Consider the following 25,190-nt stretch of genomic DNA (forward strand, 5'->3'; position numbering starts at 1 on the left):
CTTCCTAGTCTTCATCTGATAGATAAGCAAGATTCATATATCCACACCCACATTATTTTGTAAAAAATATCCAAACCTTTTTCAGTTGCGTGTTCCTTTAAATAGTGATAATGATAAAAAACATTATAAAGGTCAGTGGCACACTGTTAATAAAAAATCACTGTCATAAAAGATAAAAACAAACCATATTTTGTGTAGGATTTTATCTGTTTTTATCTAATACAATCTGATTTATTATAGGACTAACAGCCCTTAAAAATAAAAATAAAAATTTAGAAAAGAAAATCAGGATTTAAGTTTATAATCTTAATTTCAGGTAATAAATCTAACCTTTTCATTCAGGGCTTGGTTACAATATTTTAAAATATTTTTCGGCACATTTCATGCTATCGGTTTGCGTTTCGTTTAACTCAAGTAAGTGGTTTCAGCTCACTGCTTCCAGCTGAAAGCAGCAATGCCAACACCATATAAGGCCACTTGGCTCATACAGATGATGTCATCATCACAGTCCTGACTGGAGAGTCTCCTTTGCTCTGTACAAAGTGTGAGAGAAAGAAAGTGAAGGAGGTGTGGTGAAGACTGTGGTGAAGTAATGCTAAAATAGACTCAACTGAAGCTTGTTTATAAGATGTTTTAGTGTGTGGCTTCCAGAGGATGAAAAGCTAGATGCTACTTTGTTTACTGGAAAAACACAGGAGCAAAAAAGAAGAGAGTGAAGCATTGTAACAGCTGCCAGGGACTGACAGTGAGGGAAATAGTTCACTTAGAGGAGTCTTCTTACCATGGGGAAGTCAGGTAAGTGCACAATCCACTTCTAAATCCCTGTCTCACTTAGCATTTGTGATGTTGTCAAATATAGATTTTCTTCAGTCTGTCACTGCCATCCTCTGCTGTTGAATGTTTTGTCAGTGCAGGTTGAGTATATGCCAGCTTTATCACGTTGTATGTATGTGCTGGGGATTGTTAGCTACTCAATCCTTGCTTTGTTTGGGTGATAGCATGTAGTTGGATTTATGACTCAGCAATAGTGGCAAGCACAGCTGTTTGACAACATTTGTCCATTGTCCAAGAGCACAGGTTTTTATTGTTCAGTCTTATCAAAAATAGATGAATTATCAAAAGGATTAAACCATATTTTAGATAAATTATTGACTTCTAAAAACAATTAAATATAATTTATTTTTAGCGGAAATACTTTTTGAAATGTTTTTATTAGAAATATAGGCCTACGGAAATATTTTAACATTTTATTCTAACACAAAGTTCCAAAAATCAGACCGAGGGCTGTGTAAATGTTGCATTACTGTGTGTGCATCTAACTACAGTATGTTAAAATAAAATAATAAAATTCACCTACATTTCAATGCAGATAAATAAATAAATTGGCTTGAAATCAAGTTATGTTCCAAGGCTTGTTTTTCACCCTCCTTTCAGCCTCCTCCCAAACACACACACACACACACACACACACACACTTGCCAAGCCAAATGAAGGGACATCAAGGACCCTTGTTTGGACATCTATGTTTGTCAAACCAGTACTAGCCTTGAGTAATAAATATTTTAGACCATATGTTTGAGTTTAGCAAACTATGAAAAAATTGCGGTACTTTCTTATCTCTATTGATTCACTGTTGATATTGCAGCCTCCAGGCTTTTTTGTGAAGAGGTACTGAAGACTCATAATGAGTACAGGAGAAAACATCAAGCCCCACCTTTAAAACTCTGCAGTAAACTGAGCAGTGAAGCAGCACGGTGAGATCCCTTTTTTTTTTTCTTTTTTTTTTTTTTTTTATAAGCTTGCGCTACGATTTGCTGTTAATTTCTTATCTTTGACATTGCTTTCATCTTTACCACAGTTTAATGCTCTTCAGTGTCTTGTAGATATGCTGAGAGCCTCGCAAGCACCAGAATCCTGAAGCACAGTGTTGAGTCTAGTAGAGGAAACTGTGGAGAAAATTTAGCATGGGCATCTTATGATCAAACTGGTATGAATCTTCTTCTGTTTAAAAATGTCCATCTGAAACATTTACATGTAGCAGTACAGACTCTCAACCTCTTCTTTTTGCAACAACTGGGACTAACGAATCTCCATGTTCAGTCTAAAGTGGATTACTACGTAAATCGTAATGTCTGGCCAGTCTGGAGTCATTTGTAGAGTGTTACTAAAACTAAATGTATACTGTGGCATGTAAAGCTTCAAGTTGTACCCTGGAATCTCCAGATGGATTTACTATAATATTGTAATTAAACAACTAGATGATAAATACACATTCTACGGAGTAAGTAATTTGGGATTATTTGAATGGATTAATAATAATAATTAATAATTAACTTATTTGTACTTCATAATTCCATTTTCACATGAGAATCTCTGCATGTTTGTGTGCTGACAGGTAAAGATGTGTCGGATCGCTGGTATAATGAAGTGAACCAGTACAACTTCAACCAGCCAGGATTCTCCTCTGCAACTGGTAAGAGTATTTACAGAAGTGACGCTCCTTGAGATTTACTTACCTACAAAGTTTACTTCCAGTTCTGATCAAGCACACCTGAACCAGCACCTTAAAGTCTTTATGTGTGGGGATGCTAGATTTTGTACTTCATTCACTTACGTTCCATAACAGCCTGAATGGTTAAACCTCCCTAAAATCAGTCAAATGACCAGAAACCAGAGCAACGAAAACCTGAAACCCAGATTTGCCTGGTTTAAGATATTGTGTTTTTTTTTTTTTTTTTACCAGAGAAAGAATGGAAACATAATTTATTAACTTCTTGGCTCAGTACTCAGAAAAACAAAATGGAAGTCTAAATCTTAATGGGTTGCAGTGCCTCAGGAATGTAGTGGATGGCCTTTTTTTTTTTTTTTTTTTTTTTTGTCAACACATGAAATCAAAATTTACCCTATTAGGACACATACTAGTCAATTAATGCACGCATGCATGTTAATCCTCAGAAGACTTTTTTTTTTTTTTGTCTTTTGTAATCTCTAAAATCTGAAAAGTTCATTATGATTATGTCAGCTTGACAGCTTGAGCACTGTTTTTATATTCATAACCCTTGTTTTATAACCAAATATAATATAAACCCATACAGCAGATAAGTTTGGTCCAGAACAGTGTAATACAATATTCTTCAGTATAATTTGTAAGCTTTCATAGGTAACTAGCTTTGGAAAAGCATTTGCCAAAAGCATAAATTGAACTTGAGTTTCTTATTCCACTCAAAAGTTTAAATCTCTCAGCATATAAATATTTAACTGAGCTCTAACACAAGCACCAAATGGTTTATGTGAGTCAACCACCTTGTGACAATCACTCATCGCTGCAATACACACCGTTTAATGAAAGAATCATTGTTTTGTTCTAGGTCACTTCACTGCAATGGTGTGGAAAAGCTCGAAGAAACTTGGTGTTGGTAAAGCTGTGGCCTCCGATGGTTCTACTTTTGTAGTGGCACGTTATTTCCCTTCTGGCAACATTACCAATCAGGGCCACTTCCAGGCCAATGTCCTGCCCCCCAAAAACTGATCCAAATGTAGCTGGACACAATGAGAACGAAGGTAGGGAGGGGAACTGAAATAGGATGGGGAACAGCTGAAATAAGAGAGACTTTTACCTGGAGGACCAAACACAGGATTTGTTGGCCTTAATAAACAAACCTTACTTGAATAAAGAGCTTCTGTCTTTACATTTTAGGCTTTTTTTTTATCTTGAATATAAAGAGGCTTTCAGTAAACTAAATGTTGAATCTAATGCTAGTTATACTTTCCATTAAGCTATACTTTCATTGTGGTGATAGTGTGCCTGTTTGTGCATGGGTGATGTCAACAAAACGGTATTATAAATTATTTTTTATGAATAAAGCAAACACCAATATAATCCCATACCTCCAGTGCACTAGGGGCAGAGGGCTGGAGTCTTGGAGGTATGATACAGTAGAATGCGTTTTTGTCTATTACCATGTGTTTAAAAGTACAGTTGTTAGATGTAACCTTGAAGGCTAGGGAGGAGATCTAATATGGGATGAAATTAGACCCAAAATGATTAATAGATGTACCCAAAAATATCAATGTACTACATCAATCTATTAATCATTTTGAGTCTAATTTTATCCCATAACGAGTCAATCTTTCATTCGTTATCTGAGGGAGTGTCAGTCATGTTAAAAAAAAGTGAACCGCTTAAGTTATTTGTGGATTAATGCTTATTGGAGATGTGAACCGTTTCAAATGATTCCGTTCGATTTGGTGAACTGGTTCAAGAAGAACCGGATAAATCTAATGATTTGTTCGCGAACCGGACATCACTACACTGCGGTGTTGTGAACGTGCTCACAACAGACTCTGAAGAGAAGACAATGCTGAATAAAGTTGGAATTTTTGTTATTTTGGACCAAACTGTATTTTTGATGCTTCAACAAATTCTGAAAAAAAAACTCTGATGTCACATGGACTAATTTGATGATGTTTTTATTACCTTTCTGTACACGGACAGTATACCTTACATACATTTTCAATGGAGGTACAGAAAGCTCTCGGACTAAATCTAAAATATCTTAAACTGTGTTCCAAAGATGAACGGAGGTCTTACGGGTTTGGAACGACATGAGGGTGAGTCATTAATGACATAATTTTAATTTTTGGGTCAGTGCCGCTGCTAGCCATTTTGGTGCCCTAAGCATAATTCCTTTATGATGCCCCCCACCCCGACCCCGAGAAAAAAAAAAAAATGTTCCTCCATGCGAACAACCAGAACGGACCATCCGGAACAGACCATCCGGCACGGTGGGACTTTCTAGACTAGACTAGAGCAATTATTAAATATCTTTCTTGTTCCCCCTTTTTTGTTACATATACATGGCTAAAATGTGGCTAATATTTCTATAGGCTAATGAAATAAAATCGGCATTTAAAAAAAAATAATCATTAGGCTATTTTTGGTGCCCCCTCAGCACTTGGTGCCCTACGCACAGTGTGTGATGCGCATGGTGGGAGCGGCGGCGCTGTTTTGAGTGAACTAACCCTTTAAGTAAAGCAGGGTTTGTAAATCGTGAGGTGCTTGGCATGATATTATATAAGTGATTTGCACTTAAAAGTAAACGTTTAGACATAATATGCACAAATCTATGAACTAAAAAGATTAAATATGCTATAATCTAGAACAATGGTGCTCAGTCTGCCTTTTTGGAAGGTGCTTGCACACTTGTCCATAATTCTTAACAGCTTGGAGAGATGTGTTAAGAGTAGCATTGGAACTAAACTGTGCAAAATTGCTATAGAATATAAAACCACAGCAGCAGCAGCTACATATCCATTCCTGGCATCGTCTTTCAGATAATTTTCTAGTTCTAAATTTGATCGTAAATCATGTAAAACTCTAAAAGCTATGAACATTGTCAGATTGTCAGAGTCAGACGTCAAGGTCTGCATATGCTGAATATGTTTGTCATTTCAGGATGCATTCAGTCTGTTGCGACATTTCACATGATGGATGATCACAAGCAATGGATGAGCCTCCTGCAGGTGTGATGATGCAGATGGATGACACACTGTTACTGGATGCGAGCGTTCAGCGGTCTCTCGTACTAAGGTGAGTGGCTCATCCAAACACTCTTTCACATACTCCAAGATGTTACATTCAAGAGGGTGGTTCCATTGAAACTATTTCAGAGGCTCTTGGGGGATATTGCCTGGTCATACCACTCGGGTTGCAAGCACTTACTGAAAAAGTGAAAGTGACGGGACATACGGCCAAGTATGGTGACCCATACTCAGAATTCGTGCTCTGCTTTTAACCTATCCAAAGTGCACACACACAGCAGTGAACACACACACACCGTGAACACACACCTGGAGCAGTGGGCAGCCATTTATGCTGCGGCGTCCGGGGAGCAGTTGGGGGTTCGGTGCTTTGCTCAATGGCACCTAAGTCTTGGTATTAAAGGGGGAGAGAGCACTGTACTGGTAACACGTACATAAACTGTCAGGGTGGTCTACGCTCCCGTCACATGTCGCAACTTGCTTGCCATCTCCTCTTGTGGAGTCAGAAACATCTGATGTTGCTTTGTGCCGACCACATCCCAGGCAGGCTCAATGGGCTCGGTGCACAAGATGGCGCCGGCGAGCTTCAGCGATGCGAGTGTGTGCATACTTACTTCCGGTCTTGCGACGCTTGCATTTACTATAAGGGAAACTTGCATACGAAACTTGGCTAGATGTATATAACCAATGATTTTTGAATTTATCAGCGTGATATAGTGGTATATATCAAAGACATGGGGAAACATCCTCCCTACATTTTTCCGTACTACTTGTGTGGAAATTCATCAAGATACAACACAGAGATTGCTTTATTTTTCTGTTCATTATGCGGATCAGCGTTGACGTCAGGTTAATCAGTCCACAGGAATTTCTTGTTTCAAACACAACCCACTCAAATATGCAATACTTTACATTTTCGAAGAGCTGATTTTGTTCTGACTGTTATGTAAGATCAAGATTTCTGACTGTCAAACAAGACGCACAGAGATTTCTGATAAAACATGTTTTATTAATTTTATTTGATAACACAATTTATAACTGTAACTGTACAATTAAACAATGTAATTATGGTAGGTTTGCATTAATTGAAAGATCGCTGTTTGCATTCATGTGTTTTTATCAATGTTTATTTGTTTTGTGAAAGATCTGACTGACATAAATCATTATCGGAGCAGCGCAGGTATATTGTTGTTCTTTTGCATTAATTATCAGATAAAACAGATATTAAAATTAGTCATGTATTTAGTTAATTGTGTAAAATAATAAAATATGTTGTGAAAATAATGATGAAACAAACTGATGTATGTGCACAATTGAGAAATGGAAACTTAAGATAAATCGCAGCCCATGTCTCACAAGGTAAAGATTTCATTTAAAGGGGGGGGGGGGGGGTGAAATGCTATTTCATGCATACTGAGTTTTTTACACTGTTAAAGAGTTGGATTCCCATGCTAAACATGGACAAAGTTTCAAAATTTAAGTTGTATGTTTGAAGGAGTATTTCTGTTCCAAAAATACTCCTTCCGGTTTGTCACAAGTTTTGGAGCGGAATTTCCTTATATGGGTCCTAAGGGCGCATCTGCCGGAAGAGCGCGCGCTCCGGTATAGCAGAGCAGAGAGAGGCTGAGCACAGACAATCACTGATCAGAGGAAGAGCGTCGCGAAATGTCACAAAAGGAGTGTGTTTTTGGTTGCCAGGGCAAGACAACCCTGCACAGATTAGCAAAGAAAAAACAGCATTATGGGACCAGTGGATGGAGTTTATTTTTACAGAGCATCAACGGAGTTGTGCAAGTGTTTGTTCCCTGCATTTCGAAGATGCTTGTTTTACAAACAAGGCCCAGTTTGACGACGGATTTGTGTATCGTTTATTTCTTAAGGATGATGCAATCCCAACGAAAAAGGGTCACGATCGTGTGTTGGAACCGCATGCGGTGAGTAAAACTGCTTAAAATATCTCTGCCTCCTTGTTAGTGCGTCCGCCTCCCATCGGAGACCCGGGTTCGAGCCCCGCTCGGAGCGAGTCGTTGCTGCTGCTGCTCTCGTTCAGTTTCAGCCTCGGGATCTGATCATTAAATGGCTGAATCTGACTGTTAGCCATGGTTTGTTTTGGATGATGTTTTTTTCCTCAAGGTAAAGTCACAGCTTCCAAACGCTCTCAACGCAAAAGCCTACTGGCGCTCGTGATTCTTTAGCTCCGCCCACACGTCACGCCTCCAGGCGGTCGTGTTTTTCCGGGGAAAATCGGTACAGACTATCTTTCTCTTATGAATATAATAAAACTAAAGACTTTTTGGAGTTATGAAGGATGCAGTACTACTCTATAGGTACTCAAGATTAACAGGATATTGAGTGAAAACGAGCATTTCACCCCCCCTTTAAAAAAAATACATGTAATACAAACATTTTCGAGAAATGAGTAATTTGTACGCTTACATAATTGGTAAGATAAAAATACATTATGTAGCTGTGAGTTCAACTTTCATTTCGTGAACAGTAGGGAACAAGTGTATTAAATTCATTCACCAGACCCAAACATACACAAGTTTCAAATCCACTGGCTCAGTTAACGTTTAGTAATGATAGTAATAATACCTATTTGCCTCTCCACAGAATTCCCACTGTCAGTTGTTTTTCTCCCCAATTTAAACAGTCTCCGCACCCTTGGCATGGACACACTGTTGCACAGCTGGTCGCTGGGCCTTTGCAAGTATGCATTTCCCCAGTGAGTCTTCTTGCAAAGACATGCCTGTGCTTTGAAGTGGAACCTCTTTGTCGCTTGGTTTTTGTTATGTCGTGAAGACCCTCGGAGATGCCCGGCAGAGTCAATGCTTTTTACTTTCTTCAGTAAGGGTTGGAACAAAGGCTCTCTCCTTCCACCCCGAAGGTCTATATGGCCGCCGTTTCATCTCACCATGACCCTGTTGATTAAGTTGATGTAAGTTTCTTGGGAAGCATGATCTGGTCATCAGATTCCTGAGAGGGGCCAGGAGGCTTAATCCGCCTCGCCCTCATCAACTTCCTTCTTGGGACATCGCAATGGTTCTATCTGCACTGCAAAGGGCTCTCTTCGAACCCTTTCTCTCAGTAGAACTGAAGTTTTAGCATTAAGACTGCGCTCTTGACCGCTTTGGCTTCGGTTAAAAGGGTTGGGGACCTGCTGCAGGCATATTCAGTTGACGTATCGTGTCTGGAATTCGGGTTGGCCAACTCTCACGTTATCTTGAGACCACGGCCTGGATATGTGCCCAAAGTTCCCACCACTCCTTTTAGAGTTCATGTGGTGAACTTGCAAGTGCTGCCCCCGGAGGAGGCAGACCCAGCCCTGGTGCTGCTCTGTCCAGTATGTGCCCTCCGGACCTATGTAGACAGAACTCAGTACTTCAGGACCTCAAACCAACTCTTTGTCTGTTACAGAGGCCAGCAGAAGGGAAAGGATGTCTCCAAGCAGAGGTTATCCCACTGAATAGTAGGGGTGGCACGGTTCACCCCACACGGTTCGGTATGCGCTGGGACCGTGGTTCAACTTAAATCTGACAAAGTATCTGTAGTATGGTTTGCTATAAATACCAAGTAAAACAAACTGCTATTGGTCAGCCCCTGTTTTGTACTGGGTGTCTCCATGTGTTGCGATTTCCCCTTTTTGGGCCATCTCACATCTATTTTTCCACAGTAAGTCTCTTGGTAGGATGTGTCTTTCCCTTGGCAAGCCACTTTACCATGTCTGTCATTGAAACAGTCCACCCTGCGGGCTGGGTACCTCAGAGATTCATGTGTATCACCCCCACGCGGTTGGTATCTGCCCTTGGAAGTCCTCCTACGAGCAGACAGTCTGCTATACGTCCAGCTGGAACATGCTACCCAGTGTCTTCTGTGTCTGGTATAGGCCCTCACTCGTGCAGGCCTCACAAAAGGGTGCTATCACTTTTACAGTTCACTGGAAGACAGGCATGTGGCGTTTTGTAGGGGCCCCATTCGTCAGTCTCTTTCTGACCTAATGTCGAACATGACCGACTGAAAGGGAATGTCTAGGTTACATATGTAACCCTCGTTCCCTGAAGGAGGGAATGGAGACGTTACGTCCCCGTGCCACATCGTTGTTTCACTGGTCACATAGCTCAGCTCCTCAGCGAAGACTTGAATGCAAGTTTCTCGCACTGCAAACCTACCTGTGATTTTTCGAATTATCCTAAAGACACTGAAAACTCAGGTGTGCTTGATTAGGGATAGAGCTAAACTCTGCAGGAAAGTGGATCTTGTGAGTAGGGGTGGTTAATCTGTCTGATTTCCCGATTCGATTCGATTACGATTATTGAAGTCCCGATTCGATTACAGTCGATTTTCGATTATTAACGATTCTCGATTAACGATTATTGATTTTCCATTTCACAACAGTAAGTAGTAAACAAACTGTGTAAATCATTACTAATAAATGGTAGAAACAAACCGAATGCATGTAGCGGTTGGGATTTTCAGTTTACTACATGCAGCAGGCACTCTGATTCCATGTATGGGGCACATATATATTATTCATATGACACACAAAAACAAGTAGACAAGACCTGTTTAGTTCAAAATCTATGCCCCGTGTCACATCGCCTCTGCTTCTGCTATGAGCAGCGCGGCCAGATCTGCCTCGCGCACGCGCCGAGTGTGCACATCTCGGACTACTGTCAGGGTCATTGCGACTCCCCACCTTGCCTCCTCACTGTCCTATGAATACTTCGACCTCGTCTAACATACCCAGAGGCATTGGACAAAGTTTCCACTACAATACTGTCACCGCGATTGCGGAGAGGTGCGGTCAGAAGACAAATATACAGGTCTAGCGCGGAAAAAATCTCCCGCTTCGTCCCCGCAACACTAACACGCCTGATAATTTCGCAATGAACACTCCGACCCCTGCAAACATTGTTCACACCTCTGACATTTGGCAAAGGACCATTTACATTGGGCAAAGGATTCACCGTTTGTGCTTGGTGTACTTTCACTTTCAATATCACCGTCATCTTCTGGATACAGATATTCCCCTTCAGAATCAGTGTCCGCGAATAGAAGTCCCAACACTTCATTGCGGGTTTATTGAAGCTTTATTGATGCCATTAAATAATAATAAAAATAATAATGATAATAATAATAATCTAATGCCAATACTCGCTGACGTTGACAACATTGGTCAAATAAACTGGCTCACTCTCACACTAGCTCCGCTTTTTTTTCGCACTGATTCAATGCGCTCTCGAAGATTTTGTTAAGGAGCATTACGTTTTTTTGAGTCAGAGATTAAGTATTACATGTCTGATATCTGGTGCAGGGGAGGTCGCGTGAAATTTGACACCCTATTTGACAAAATCGGCCGTTTTATTCAGTGCCGCATCTTGTCGAGTGAACTCGACCATGGCGCCAAGAGGGTTAGAGCTCCTGCCATGAAAACCAAAATAAATCCACACGCTTGCTTTGAGCCCAGATGGAGCTGGGTGGTTCGGTTGGTTGCTCGCTCCTGGTTTTTCCATTTTACACACCTGTTCTGGCTGCTTGCTAACTGGAACTGGGCGCGTTCGTGACGTTCAACTCCCGGTATAATTTTTTTTACAAAATAAAATAATGTAAAAAAAAAAAAATATCGATTTTTGAAAATGTAATAATCGATTCATACTCGTCCATAACATACTCGCGATTAATCAATAATCGATTTTTTTCACCACCCCTACTTGTGAGCCAGATTTAAGGATCACTGGTTTATAGTTCTAGTGCAGGAGGCGGGCGCTTCGGATTCTAGAGATCCAATGATTGGTTAAAAGACTTGATGAGTAGATGAAGTATGATGTGACGTGGAAAAATTTGTTGAGCCATTTTGGCAGAAGAGATGAACCGCAACCTTTGAATTCTTACATGTTCTTCTAAATGTAAATTTTGTCACTGTTTTGGAGCACACTGCCTTATAGATAACCTTAACTAACACATTGATGCTAACACCCAAAAAAAAACTTTAATTTAGACTTCATGGAGACTTTAAACAAGGGAAATCATAGCAGGTTTCATCCATATGTTAGTTTAAACGTCTGCGTTTCTTAAAATTGCATCTTTGGCAACATTATTATATAAAAATTATTTGTATTCCGATTCTGACATCTAAAGGCACATTTCTCTTATTCCATGGATTTCACCCTTTTCCCTCCACTACCAGTGTTTTTCTGACACCACAATGCGCGCGCAGCTGCAAGTGACGTAACTGTGACGTGCTTCTTTACTTTGAATCAGAGGCGAGTGGAAGCTGCTGATCATTTTAATGCAGAGAGTTTATTGAGCGGATTAAAACGCCTCTTTCATAAGGTAAAATTGACAATTAAATTATGAATCTAGTATTTTATAGCTGTATTGTCGTTATTAAGCTACATTGTTTTGGCACGAATGAACATTTTTGTTTTTTATAATTTGGCGGCAAAGTCGTAAATTACAGGCTGTTGAAACGAAACTAAAAGCCATCTTGTTATGATTCTAGCAAACAGTAGGTGAAATTACTGAAATCTCTCAGAAGCGAAAACGCAAAGCAATATTTTTGTAACGTTACCCTCTGAAAGCATTTCATGTTAACAATTTTTTTCTTGTTCTTTTTTTTTATTTTTTTATTTTTTCACTGTAAGAGCCAAGTAGCGACTTTGTTTCGGTCTAGAGACTAACGAAATGAGGAAGAGACACAAGAAATGAAATATTGTCATCCTTATAAATTGCAAGCTTGTTCGAGATGGTTATTTTTAATTTCAAATACTTTGATCTTTTAAAATAGATGGAAAGTTAATTCTCATCTTATTTGGTTTCAGAAATGAACATGAGTCGAAATGCACGTGACTGTGAGCGGACGACTTTTAAGCGACAGCATCTGAGTCTGTCAGACCTAAAAGAAATGGAGTTACAGCATGGATACCTGTATAAGAACAATATCCCTGCTTATCCTGAATCTGTGGAGTTCTGTATTCAGAAAGTGTCTCATGTCACTGGAGAAAGTGGTCTTAGGGCTATTTTTCTCGATTCAGGTTTCAGACAGCCACCGCACCTGGTAGATAATGATCAGCCCCATTTCCTCTGGTGGAGTTTAGCAGTCACACCTGATGACATATCCTCAGCTGAGGAGCGTTTCCTCACATCTTTATTCCCTCATCGAAGTTCTGCCCAAATTTACAACCAGCCACCCGTCCTTGAGCACTTCACCAGCTCAAAGGCATTCCAGGAGAAATCTTCCTATGGAAACTTTTGCTTCACTTTTTCACTGAAGGAGCTTCTCTGGCACTACAGCAAGCAGTTTTGTGGTGACCAAAGTCCAGTTCTGCGTATGTATGAGACTGTGCTTTTCAAACAAGAGATTCAATATACAGTTGTAGTGCATCCTCGGCATGTAAACCTTTACGATGATTTTATGCGACTTCCAAGTCAGAGTGATGGTGTGTGTGGGTACCGTAAGGGGGCCATGTGGTGGCGATGTCAAGCCCCCTCTGATATCTATAATAAAAGGCTTGAAGTGAAGCGCTATGATGGAGGAATTGATGTGAGACCTCATCACAAAGATGAATACTACGTCTGGGATCATGTGTGTTTAGCTTTCCACATGGAACCGGGGTGGGTGTTGAACGTGGATCGGAACAGACTGTTAAAAAGGGTGAATGCGTGTGAAGTGTCTCCTCCATGTCTTCTGAGACCTCCGGAGACTCCATTGAGTTTAAACGAGGCTAAACGTAAATTAGTTGATATTAAGGCCAAATTTGGCTAGACTGAAACTACTGATAGCACATACATCATGTACATAGCACATATACCATGGAGACATCTATTTGACGTCTGCATTTACATCTGCAAGATATATTCTTTTAGAGTGTTTGGTCATCTGCAATATTGGACGTTTCCTATCAGATGTCAAATGGACGTAAATTAGATGTCTTTGTGTATGATTTAGAATGTATGTGAAACTGACATCTGAAAGACGTCTGTCCGTCGTTTGTAGACAGCAGTTCTTTTTCAGATCAAGAGATCTTTAACAGACATCTTGCAGCCGTAATTGTGCAATCTGTAGATATTACATTCTCAAGGAATTGCAAAGAAATTAATGATTCTATGCATGCTAGTTACATAATTTACACCAGTTGCCTTCATTAAACACCATAAATTCACAGCTGTCATTAAAAATACAAAGCCTTACTTACAAAGCAACACATTTTTCATTGCATTTTTCAGTCATTTTTTTCAGTCACTTTGAGGCATTTATAGTTTTTTATATTTCATACCCAGTGTAAACCTGGCTATAACATAATCAACATATTCTGAGGCTGATGATGCAAACGATTACCCTAACTATCTAGATATCTGCTTTCCTCTTGTTTGAGGGATTATTAATGCGCCTTTGCACTGATAGACACAATTAAGTGAAGAATGAAACCCAACTAAGCATTCATGCAGATAATGGTTCAATAAGCTTTTAAAATATAATTAACTTTTCCGTTTTACATGTATGTTCACATTGTATCTACACCGAACATATTTTGTACAAACAATTTTAAAAGATGCACTTTTAATTCTCTCCACCAGAGGTCTATGTTGTCAGGCTGGTTATTTTGCAGTCACATTTTTACTTAAACCTTGCTTATATTTTCTTTCCTTATTATTGCTTTGATTTTTAACTGTAATTGTTTTTCTTTTAAGCATGTTTTTTAATGTTTATTATGTTTCTTAAATGAAAGAGTTTAATCTAATTTACTTAAATCTAATGTCTTTTTGCACTAAGGGTTTTAAATGATTAACTTTGACATTGATGAGTGATGTTAATCACTTAATGTGAAGTTGGTGTATTGCTAAACCAATAAATATGACTATACCACAGTCGTTGGCTTCCTAGTCTTCATCTGATAGGAAAGGAAGATTCATATATCCACACTCACATTATTTTTAATAATTAAAATTAAATAATCCTTTTTTAATTGTATGTTCCTTTATCGATAATGGTAACAACATAAATGCATTAAGCAACTGCATCAAGGTCATAACAGATAAAAACAAAATTTTTGTATAATTGTATCTTTTTTTTTATCTAATCTGATTTACTATATGACTAACAATATCCTTTTTATTTTCTTTATAAAAAAAAATCAGGATTTGAGTTTTTAATCTTTATTTCAGGTAATAATCCAACCTTTTCATTCAGGGCTTGGTTACAATATTTTAAAATCTTGTTTGGCATATTTCATGCTATCGGTTTGCGTTTCGTTTAACTCAAGTAAGTGGTTTCAGCTCACTGCTTCCAGCTGAAAGCAGCAATGCCAACACCATATAAGGCCACTTGGCTCATACAGATGATGTCATCATCACAGTCCTGACTGGAGAGTCTCCTTTGCCCTGTACAAAGTGTGAGAGAAAGAAAGTGAAGGAGGTGTGGTGAAGACCAAACAGAAAGAAGAGAGCATGCACTGTAGGTAATGCTAAAATAGACTCAAATGAAGCTAATTTGTAAGATGTTTTAGTGTGTGGCTTCCAGAGGATGAAAAGCTAGATGCTACTTGGTTTACTGGAAAAACACAGGAGCGAGAGAGAAGAGAGAGAAACAGGTGGGGAAGAAGAGTGAAGCATTGTAACAGCTGCCAGGGACTGACAGTGAGGGAAATACTTCACTTAGAGGAGTCTTCTTACCATGGGGAAGTCAGGTAAGTGCACAATCCACTTCTAAATCCCTGTCTCACTTAGCATTTGTGATGTTGTCAAATATAGATTTTCTTCAGTCTGTCACTGCCATCCTCTGCTGTTGAATGTTTTGTCAGTGCAGGTTGAGTATATGCCAGCTTTATCATGTTGTATGTATGTGCTGGGGATTGTTAGCTACTCAATCCTTGCTTTGTTTGAGTGATAGCATGTAGTTGGATTTATGACTCAGCAATAGTAGCAAGCACAGCTGTTTGACAACATTTGCCCATTGTCCAATAGCACAGGTCTTTAACGTTACATGTAATTATTGTTTTTATTCTTAGCAGAAATACATTTTGAAATGTTGTTAGCAGAAATATAGGCCTACGGAAACGCGTTACGTTTAAAAAAAAAAAAAATTCTTAACACAAAGTTCCAAAAACCAGAACGAGGGCTGTGTAAATGTTGCATTACGGTGTGTGTGAATCCAACTACAGTATGTTAAAATAAGTCAAATTCACCTATATTCTCTACATTTCAATGCAGAAAAATAAATAAATAGATAAATTGGCTTAAAATTAAGTTATGCTCCAAGGCTTGTTTTTCACCCTACCCTCCCCCCAAACACACACACACACACACTCACTCAAATGGTATGCCGAGCCAAATGAAGGGACATCAAGGGCCCTGGTTTGGACAACTCTGTTTGTCAAATGAGTACTAGCCTAGAGTAATAAATATTTTAGACCATATGTTTGAGTTTAGCAAACTATGAAAAAATTGCGGTACTTTCTTATCTCTATTGATTCACTGTTGATATTGCAGCCTCCAGGCTTTTTTGTGAAGAGGTACTGAAGACTCATAATGAGTACAGGAGAAAACATCAAGCCCCACCTTTAAAACTCTGCAGTAAACTGAGCAATGAAGCAGCACGGTGAGATCCCTTTTTTTTTTTTTTTTTTTTTTTTTTTTTTTTATATAAGCTTGCGCTACGATTTGCTGTTAATTTCTTATCTTTGACATTGCTTTCATCTTTACCACAGTTTAATGCTCTTCAGTGTCTTGTAGATATGCTGAGAGCCTCGCAAGCACCAGAATCCTGAAGCACAGTGTTGAGTCTAGTAGAGGAAACTGTGGAGAAAATTTAGCATGGGCATCTTATGATCAAACTGGTATGAATCTTCTTCTGTTTAAAAATGTCCATCTGAAACATTTACATGTAGCAGTACAGACTCTCAACCTCTTCTCTTTGCAACAACTAGGAATAATGAATTGACTATCTCCATGTTCAGTCGTAAGTTGATTAGTACGTAAATCGTAATGTGTGGATCGTAATGTCTGACCAGTCTGGAGTCATTTGTAAAGTGTCACTAAATGTATAGTGTGGCATGTAAAGCTTCAAGTTGTAAGCTTCAATCTCCAGTAGGATTTACTATAAAATTATAATTTAAAACAACCAGATTACAAACATTCTACAGAATAAGGAATTTAGTATTATTTGAATTCATTAATAATAATTATTACTAATTTATTATTTCAACTTAATTCCATTTCACATGAGAATCTCTGTGCATGTTTGTGTGCTGACAGGTAAAGATGTGTCGGATCGCTGGTATAATGAAGTGAACCAGTACAACTTCAACCAGCCAGGATTCTCCTCTGCAACTGGTAAGAGTATTTACAGAAGTGACGCTCCTTGAAATCTACTTACCTACAAAGTTTACTTCCAGTTCTTATCAAGCACACCTGAACCAGCACCTTAAGGTCTTTATGTGTGGGGATGCTAGATTTTGTACTTCATTCACTTACGTTCCATAACAGCCTGAATGGTTAAACTGACCAAAACCTCCCTAAAATCAGTCAAATGACCAGAAACAAGAGCAACTTAAGCCTGAAAACCAGATTCGCCTGGTTTAGGATGTTCTTTTTAGCAGAGAAAAAATACAAATTCATTTATTAACAACTTTGCTCAGTACTCAGAAAAACAAAATGTAAATCTTAATGGTTTGCAGTGCTTCAGGAAAGTAGAGTGGATGGCAATTATTATTATTTTTTTTTAAGTCTACACATGAAATAAAAATGTACCCTATTAGCACACATACTAGGCAATTAATGCATGCTTGTTAATCCTCAGAAAAATGTATTTGTAATCTTTAAAATCTGAAAAGTACGGAGCCCTGTACATGACATGCAGGAAAACAATTAGGCTAAATCGTGTGCACAATTTGCTATTTTGTTCCTTCGATTTATAAATAGTCTGCACGATTTACTAATTCGTTCCCTCGGTTCGCTAAATCGTGTATCCGATTTATAAATCGAGAGAACGAATTACTAAATTGTGCACACAATTTATTTTTTCTTGAAAAGTTATGTGCGGGGCTCTGTAGAAAAGTTCCTTACAGGAGCTCAATAAATTAGAATGTCATGGAAAATTTCATTTATTTCAGTAATTCAACAAAAATTTTGAAACTTGTGTATTAAATAGATTCAATGCACACAGACTGAAGTAGTTTAAGTCTTTGGTTATTTTCTTTGTGATGATTTTGGCTCACATTTAACAAAAACCCATCAATTCAATCTCAACAAATTAAAATACTTCATAAGAAAATTTAGTGAATTTTTGGCCTTCCGGAAAGTATGTTAATTTACTGTACATGTACTCAATACTTGGTAGGGGCTCCTTTTGCTTTAATTACTTCCTCAATTCGACGTGGCATGGAGGTGATCAGTTTGTGGCACTGCTGAGGTGGTATAGAAGCCCGGATTTGTTTGACCGTGGCCTTCAGCTCATCTGCATATTTAGTCTTGTTTCTCATTTTCCTCTTGACAATACTCCATAGATTCTCTCTGGGGTTCAGGTCTGGTTAGTTTGCTGGCCAGTCAAGCACATCAACACCATGATCACTTAACCTTTATTTTGGTGCTCTTGGCAGTATTGGCAGGTGACAAATCCTGCTGGAAAATGAAATCTGCATCTTCAAAAAGCTGGTCAGCAGAAGGAAGCATGAAGTGGTCCAAAATTTCTTGGTATACGGGTGCAGTGACTTTTCAAAAAACACAATAGACCAACACTAGCAGATGACATTGCACCCCAAATCAAAACAGACTGTGGAAACTAAACATTGGACTTCAAGCAGCTTGTGCTATGAGATTCTCCACCCTTCCTCCAAACTCTAGGACCTTGGTTTCCAAGTGAAATACAAAATTTGCTCTCATCTGAAAAGATGACTTTGGACCACTGGGCAACAGTCCAGTTCTTCTTCTCCTTAGCCCATATAAGACACCTCTGACATTGTGTATATGGTTCAGCAAATTCCTTGACACGTCTGTGTGTGGTGGCTCTTGATGCCTTGACCCAAGCCTCAGTTCATTCCTTGTGAAGTTCACTCAAATTCTTGAATCAATTTTGCTTGACAGTCCTCATAAGGCTGCGGTTCTCTCGGTTGGTTCTGCATCTTTTTCTTTAACACTTTTTCCTTCCACTCAACTTTCTGTTAACATGCTTGGATACAGCACTCTGTGAACAGCCAGCTTCTTTGGCAATGAATGTTTGAAGGGTGTCAATGATTGTCTTCTGGACAACTGTCAGATCAGCAGTCTTCCCCATGAATGTGTAGTCTAGTTTACCAAACTAAGAGACCATTTTGAAGTTTCAGGAAACCTTTGCATGTGTTTTGAGTTGATTAAGTAAATGGCATGTCACCATATTCTAATTTGTTGAGATGGGTGAGTTTTTGTTAAATGTGAGCAAAATCACCACAATTAAAATAACCAAAGACTTAAATTATGAAACTTATGTATTAAATATTAAGTATTAAATAAATTTAATGCACACAGACTGAAGTAGTTTGAGTTGAATTCCTGCAATTAATGAACTTTTCCACGACAATCTAATATATTGAGATGCACCTGTGTATGATGTCAGCTTGACAGCTTGTGCAGTTTTTATAGTCATAATCCGTTTTATAACCAAATATAAGACACATACAGACATGTGTAATACAATATTCTTCAATTATATATATATATTTGAATATATATATTTATTTTATTATTATTATTATTTTTTTTTTGTCATCAGCTGCAGGAAATAAGTAATACTAGCCACCACCTCAAGAGGGCAGAACACTTTTCACTAGTCACAATTCTACAGCAGCTGATCCAAAATCTTCTGAAGTGGCTGATTATATAGATTGTGGATAACATCTATACTTGACTAAACCTTTAAATATGTGATTGGGAATTTAGGAACGGGTGTTCCTGTAACTCTATTGGTAGCATATGGTGTTGTCAACATCAAAACTGTGGGTTTGATTCCCAGGGGGTAAACACAAAGTGATGAAATCACCAGTAATTAGCTTTGGATAAGCATTTGCCAAAGGCATTTAAATGTACTTGATTTTCTTATTCTACCCAAATGTTTCCACTCTGTCTCTTGCATATAAATATTTAACTGAGCTCAAACACAAGCACCAAATGGGTTTATGTGAGTCTAACAAGCATAAACACTTTGTGACAACCACATATCGCTGCAATACACACCAATTAATGAAAGAATCATTGTTTTGTTCTAGGTCACTTCACTGCAATGGTGTGGAAAAGCTCGAAGAAACTTGGTGTTGGTAAAGCTGTGGCCTCCGATGGTTCTACTTTTGTAGTGGCACGTTATTTCCCCGCCGGCAACATTACCAATCAGGGCCACTTCCAGGCCAATGTCCTGCCCCCCAAAAACTGATCCAAATGTAGCTGGACACAATGAGAACGGAGGTAGGGAGGGGGGAACTGAAACGGGATGGGGAACAGCTGAAATCAGAGAGACTTTTACCTGGAGGACCAAACACAGGAATTGTTGGCCTTAATGAACAAGCCTTACTTTAATAAAGAGCTTGTCTTTAAATTTTTAGGCTTTCATTAACTTGAATATAAAGAGGCTTTCAGTAAACTAAATGTTGAAGCTAATGCTAGTTATACTTTCCATAAAGCTATGCTTTTCTTGTGGTCATTTTGTGCCTGTTAGCTTATGGGTGAGGTTAACAAAGCAGTATTAGAAATTATTTTTATGATTAAAGTAAACACGGATATAATCACATACCTCCATTGCACTAAAATCGAATGTGAATATTTCTTTTGGTTGCATTCTTCATGCTGAATGTGAAGTGTGTGTGACCTTCACATGACATATTGCAGAAAAAAGTTTTGGTAATGTTCATCCCTTTTGTATCATAGACTGATCATTCACCAATATTACTTTGGTCCTCTTTGTGTACAGTATATTGATATGGATTAAATTTACAAATATTCTATCAGATGTCATGATTGCATTCAAAATTGAGAAAATATTATCTTTGATTTAAGTGGAATTTTAGTGCCATGTGCACTATTTATGCTTGCAAGATAAATATACATATACCCCAGAAAAAAAAAACAAAAAAAACTTCAGGTCAGATTCAAGCCATCAGCTTTAAGGACATAAGCATTTATTTCTACAATCCTCTGATTTACCATTTGAGCCTTTAAGGCAATATTAAAATTTGTCTTAAATGTATAACGATACATTTTTGTTTGTAAGGTGCCTTTATATGATTCATAAATAGTGTTGGGAAATGAACAACTCATTGTAATTTATTTATTTCAGCAGGAGTTTGGGCAGCGCAATATAGCAGCATTACTTAGGGAAGAAAACACGCAAGGGGGCGGGGAAGAAGTCTTTTCCTCTTTTACATGGTCAGCTCCTGAGAATAGACACAAAAGATGGAATATAAGTAGCAATCAAAGGGTTTGCTTATATTTGTGAGCCATCACTGTTTACAGGAACTAAATGACTGAAAATGGCCTTACCAACAGTAATACGGTAACACCTCCAAAACAAAACTTGTTTTAATAGCAATCACTTAAAGGTGTCATTGGATGCCAATTTTCACTAAGCTGATATGATTCTTTAAGGTCTTAATAAAAAGTCTGTAACATAGTTTGGTTAAAATGTCTCAATGGTAGTGCTCTGTCTTCAGCACACGTTTTTTTGTGTTCCACTTTAAATGCTAATTAGCTCTGCTCCCTCTGCAGCTCTGAGAGAAGGTAAGTTTTAGCCGCAAAAATCGCTAACTAGCACATTATTGTTATTATTTGCAAAGATTAATAAAAAAAAAAAGACTTTACACTCACTCACTGGAGGGGAAGCTGGATCATGAATTATTTGTGCAAACAGACTCATTTAGGTAGATCGGGGCGCATTCCCTTCATAAACTAATGTAATCCACAGCGTTTTCAGCGGCTCAAATGTTGGCAGTAAACTATGGAATACTGATGACAGCTCAGGGTGGGTCTAAGGTAAAACACCACCGCCACTGTCAATTAAACTATCATGGGAGAACCCAAACCATCTGAGATTGGCTCGATTTGAGAAAGTGGATATTATTTAATGATATTTTTAAAAAAAACTCTGTGGATCCTTATCATTTTAGGGTGGTTGTGTACATTTACTGACAACACACATTTCAGTTCAAACAGATTGTAAAAGTGCAAGTCGCATCCGATGACCCCTTTAATAATAATACAGTACATTATTTTCACAGTTAACAATGCCAAAAATAAGGTTTGGGTTAGTTTTTTTACTTTATTAAGGAACAATAAAAGGTCTATGTGAGGTTTAATTGTAATTTATAATACAAATGCTGAATCACTCACCATAATGGCATTAACAATGTCATTCTTGTTGTGGCGCAGTGCACGGACTGCTTTAGCTCGAGACACATTGGCCTGTGCCATCACCAATTCGATATCTCTCTGCTCCAGCCCACCCTCATCCAGCTTACAAACAGACAAAGAGAATATGGTTCATCTTAATTTAACTGCTTTATTAATTCAAGCATATTTCTAAAAAGAAATGGCCATCAAAAAATGGTGTCATTATTTACTGATTTCATCACAGAACCAAGAAAGACATAAAGGATTGGAATGAGATGAAGCGAAGTAAAATATGATATAATGTAAATTTTTTGGGTGAACTATCCTTTAAATGGAGGAAATGAAAGATTTATACCTCCTCTTCTTCCTCGCTCTCTTCTTTTATTGTCAGGCTTGGTGTGATGTCTGATGGCAGAGGTGAGGGGTCAAGAGGAACCTTAAATTTCTCTGCTGCTGCCTTGTGTACTTGTTGTGACAGGTCTTCAATCTGAGAAGAAGAGACGGACAGAAAGCACAGATGAAGATCAATGAACAGATATAAATAGTTAAATATCCATCTTGCAATTGGAAATCTTTGCCACTGTAGCCAGATTTTGTAAGGTATCTTTGCATATGCTATAAGAAACAAAATGATGAGAAAATACTAACTTTGGCCTCTCCAAAGACTATGTAAATATCCGAGGCAGGACTTTTGAACACATCTGGACGTGTAATAACGAAGAGAATATTCTTGGACTTCCGAATGGTGATGCGTGTCACTCCGTGGATCTGTTTCAGCCCGAGCTTTGACATCGCCTTGTAATGATAACAGCCACATGGAGGAAGAGAGAGTAGGTCAGGGACTTTTTGCACAATACAGGTCTTAAAACCGCTTTGCATTCCTACCTTTCGTGCTTTTTTCTCACTTCGACTCTGTTTGGCTCTGCTCATTGACTCATCAGCAGGAGAGTGTGAGAGCTATGAAAAAAGATATGAAGGAAAAAGAGACCATTGTAGGACCTAATATTGTTCATACAGTAGACCCAACTAGACTTAAAAGTTTAAAAATATATAGATTTTTTTAGCAATGATGCATGAAAGTATATCTTTGTTGATGCTTCCAACTTATGCTCTGCTGCACTCAAGTAATTAATTGCTGCTAGTTCGGTTTACTTAATTTTATAGCTGTCCAGTTACCCTTAAGTGTGTGTGTGTGTGTGTGTGTGTTTTAAATCAAGATAAGAAATTTAGTGTTTTGTTATGTGCAAGTTGCTTTACTCATACTTTACACGGCAAAGGTTACTTCAGATTAGCATTAGTATGTTAACATGCAATACTGCTATGCCAACTTGTAGTTATTTGTAAGATATGCAATTGGGATAGTTTGACATAATTTTGAGTTTTATTCAATTCACTCAAGATCACTCATGAATATACAGCCCACCTGTGGATTTGAGGGTCTCAGCAATGTCCCACTGGGTTCCTCTAGCTCAGGTATTGAGCCATCACTGTCGGTTTCATTACCTGAACCTACTAGAGGAAAATAAACACTAAAATTGCTTTGCTAGAGACCATAAAGAAGGTACTTGGAAAGATGCTGATCCCTTATGGCTAAAACAGATGATGAACATACTATTGTTTTTGAAGGGGAGATCCAAGTCCTCTCTGCCTTTTGATCTGTAGCTGATTGGGCACACGCCTCGCTCTATGCTCTGTCGCTCAGCTTGCTTTGTTTTTATGAGGGAGTCTGGTCTTGGACTTAAGCAGGGTAGCATCTCTCTTTCATCTGACTTTTTCAGTGTTCTTTGGGCATGGTTACTGTCTGATTGTCCAGTGGATGTTGATGATTGGGACTGTTCTGTTTGGTGTCCCTTCCATACTATTCAAGAAAAAAAAAACACATGACATGTCCACAGTTAAATACTAATGATTCCTCGAAAGAAACTAACTCAAAAACTAAGGAAACAATCTAAAGTTTACCTGGAGGATTCTCATGTCTACATGATTTTGTTGTCATGGCTGTTCTCTCACTTTCATGATCGCACATGTCTTGAAAAGGAACCAAAGTTGGTGTTTGTTCCACTGTTTCCCATGCTGCTGATTTCAAACTGGTTATTCCAGGAGTCCGACAGGGACTTTGATAGTCAGCTTGGTTGGGTTTGTTGTCTGGAGCTGTATGTGAGAAGGCAGCAGATGTTTGGGAGATGTCATGAATGGGCTGTGACTCCTGAATGGGGGTAGAGAGATCTTCCTCCTGGACAATGGTGGATGGACATGTTGGAGAAACCCTGTTTTGTTGTATACATGATGAACTGCCCCCTTGGTGATTGTCATTGATGTCTCTTGTGCTTTCTATCAAACTTTCTCTGCTCAAAGAACTGTATGGAAGTTCTTTCTGCCTATCTGGCCTTGTAAGGTCTGTTGTCTGAGATACAACCACTGGCTCTGTACGAACAGACTCTTTTGGATCGATATAGTTAGGGTCAGGGGAGTTAAAAATTGATTGTTCTGTTGTTTGATCAAGTTCACGGTTCTCCGTTATAGAGACATCCTCTTTCTGCTGAGTTTCACCAAATTCCTCTCTCACTGAAAATCTATCAAAACTCGGAGCTTGATTACCTGTAGTCTCCATTTCCTTTCCTTGGAACTGGATTTCTTCATCGTCCATTGAGGCTAAATCTGCAATGTTGGTTTTAAGGGCATCAATTACCTTTGGTTTTCTGGCATGACTTGAATTAGCAATCTGTGCTGTTTTTGGTGTTGCCTCATCACTGTCAGCTTGAGAAATTCCTGATTTGTGTGAATCATCATCATCAAGATTTTTGTTCTGCTCCAGAAACGAAACATTCTCTGTAATATCTTGTTCTTCTCTATTTTGACAAGTTTTCAATCCCTTGTTTCCCTTCCCATGTGAGTCTGATTGATCTATCTCCTGATCCTGAACGTCAGTTGTAGTCTCTTGTTCCAGAAGTTGTGTATCAGTGGTTTTAGCTTCATCGGTTACCGTTTCATTTTTGATGTGTTCTCTTAGCTGAATTACTTTCTTCCCCACAACCTCATTTGAAGACCCATCATAGGGATTTGTCTCTTTATGTGAGACAGAAATCTGTTGGATAATTGTTAATTTTGAGGAGTCAACAATCTTTAAATCAGTTGGTTTCTTTCTGAATGTGAAGGTGCCAAACGATCCTCCTTGCAAGTTGAATGTGAGCTTGTTTTCCGAGCCAGAGTCAGTGTTTGTTAAGGTAATCTGTTGAGAATTTGAATTACCCTCATTTAAAACTGGACTAAGATTATCTGATTGGTTAGAAATTACTGTTTTT

At 38.5% G+C, this 25,190-nt stretch overlaps 4 protein-coding genes across 11 annotated transcripts in view; 3 read left to right on the plus strand and 1 right to left on the minus strand.

The window, feature by feature from the left end:
* Positions 1-489: 489 nt before the first annotated feature.
* LOC127974351 (Golgi-associated plant pathogenesis-related protein 1-like) lies at positions 490-20,505 on the plus strand. Of its 2 annotated transcripts, XR_008157276.1 has the most exons (6): positions 490-795; positions 1,646-1,754; positions 1,884-1,987; positions 2,396-2,473; positions 3,369-3,617; positions 20,030-20,505. XR_008157276.1 is itself a non-coding variant. In XM_052577551.1 (5 exons), the coding sequence occupies exons 1-5, from the start codon at positions 783-785 to the stop codon at positions 3,527-3,529; spliced, it is 465 nt and encodes a 154-aa protein (XP_052433511.1). In that variant the 5' UTR covers positions 490-782; the 3' UTR covers positions 3,530-3,689. The 2 variants fall into 2 exon arrangements, 1 of the variants encoding a protein (XP_052433511.1); XM_052577551.1 differs by lacking the exon at positions 20,030-20,505 and having other exon boundaries at positions 3,369-3,689.
* Positions 3,832-14,409, plus strand: LOC127974349 (uncharacterized). Of its 2 annotated transcripts, XM_052577548.1 has the most exons (3): positions 3,832-4,611; positions 5,456-5,590; positions 12,363-14,409. In XM_052577548.1, the coding sequence occupies exon 3, from the start codon at positions 12,365-12,367 to the stop codon at positions 13,304-13,306; it is 942 nt and encodes a 313-aa protein (XP_052433508.1). In that variant the 5' UTR covers positions 3,832-4,611; positions 5,456-5,590; positions 12,363-12,364; the 3' UTR covers positions 13,307-14,409. The 2 variants fall into 2 exon arrangements, with proteins under 2 accessions (XP_052433508.1, XP_052433506.1); XM_052577546.1 differs by lacking the exons at positions 3,832-4,611; positions 5,456-5,590 and adding an exon at positions 11,422-11,874.
* On the plus strand, positions 14,854-20,505 carry LOC127974352 (Golgi-associated plant pathogenesis-related protein 1). 3 transcript variants are annotated; one of them, XM_052577554.1, is made up of 6 exons: positions 14,854-14,999; positions 15,106-15,227; positions 16,030-16,138; positions 16,273-16,376; positions 16,795-16,872; positions 19,779-20,505. In XM_052577554.1, the coding sequence occupies exons 2-6, from the start codon at positions 15,215-15,217 to the stop codon at positions 19,937-19,939; spliced, it is 465 nt and encodes a 154-aa protein (XP_052433514.1). In that variant the 5' UTR covers positions 14,854-14,999; positions 15,106-15,214; the 3' UTR covers positions 19,940-20,505. The 3 variants fall into 3 exon arrangements, with proteins under 3 accessions (XP_052433514.1, XP_052433513.1, XP_052433512.1); XM_052577553.1 differs by having other exon boundaries at positions 14,854-14,995; XM_052577552.1 differs by having other exon boundaries at positions 14,867-15,227.
* Positions 20,506-20,659: 154 nt separating this feature from the next.
* Positions 20,660-25,190, minus strand: part of LOC127974347 (uncharacterized) — a 16,293-nt gene continuing 11,762 nt past the window's right edge. For 3 of the 4 annotated variants that reach the window (XM_052577542.1, XM_052577544.1, XM_052577543.1), the window contains 8 exons: positions 23,848-25,190; positions 23,501-23,746; positions 23,312-23,400; positions 22,774-22,845; positions 22,537-22,683; positions 22,244-22,375; positions 21,889-22,011; positions 20,660-20,936 (listed from right to left, as the gene is read on the minus strand). The exon at positions 23,848-25,190 is cut by the window's right edge and continues 3,403 nt beyond it. In XM_052577542.1, the coding sequence (XP_052433502.1) occupies positions 20,922-20,936; positions 21,889-22,011; positions 22,244-22,375; positions 22,537-22,683; positions 22,774-22,845; positions 23,312-23,400; positions 23,501-23,746; positions 23,848-25,190 (2,167 nt within the window). In that variant the 3' untranslated portion in view covers positions 20,660-20,921. The remainder of the gene's footprint in view (positions 20,937-21,888; positions 22,012-22,243; positions 22,376-22,536; positions 22,684-22,773; positions 22,846-23,311; positions 23,401-23,500; positions 23,747-23,847) is intronic. The other variant, XM_052577545.1, reaches the window with a different exon arrangement.

The sequence above is a fragment of the Carassius gibelio genome, chromosome B16 (assembly GCF_023724105.1).
Source record: "Carassius gibelio isolate Cgi1373 ecotype wild population from Czech Republic chromosome B16, carGib1.2-hapl.c, whole genome shotgun sequence".
NCBI lineage: Eukaryota > Metazoa > Chordata > Actinopteri > Cypriniformes > Cyprinidae > Carassius > Carassius gibelio.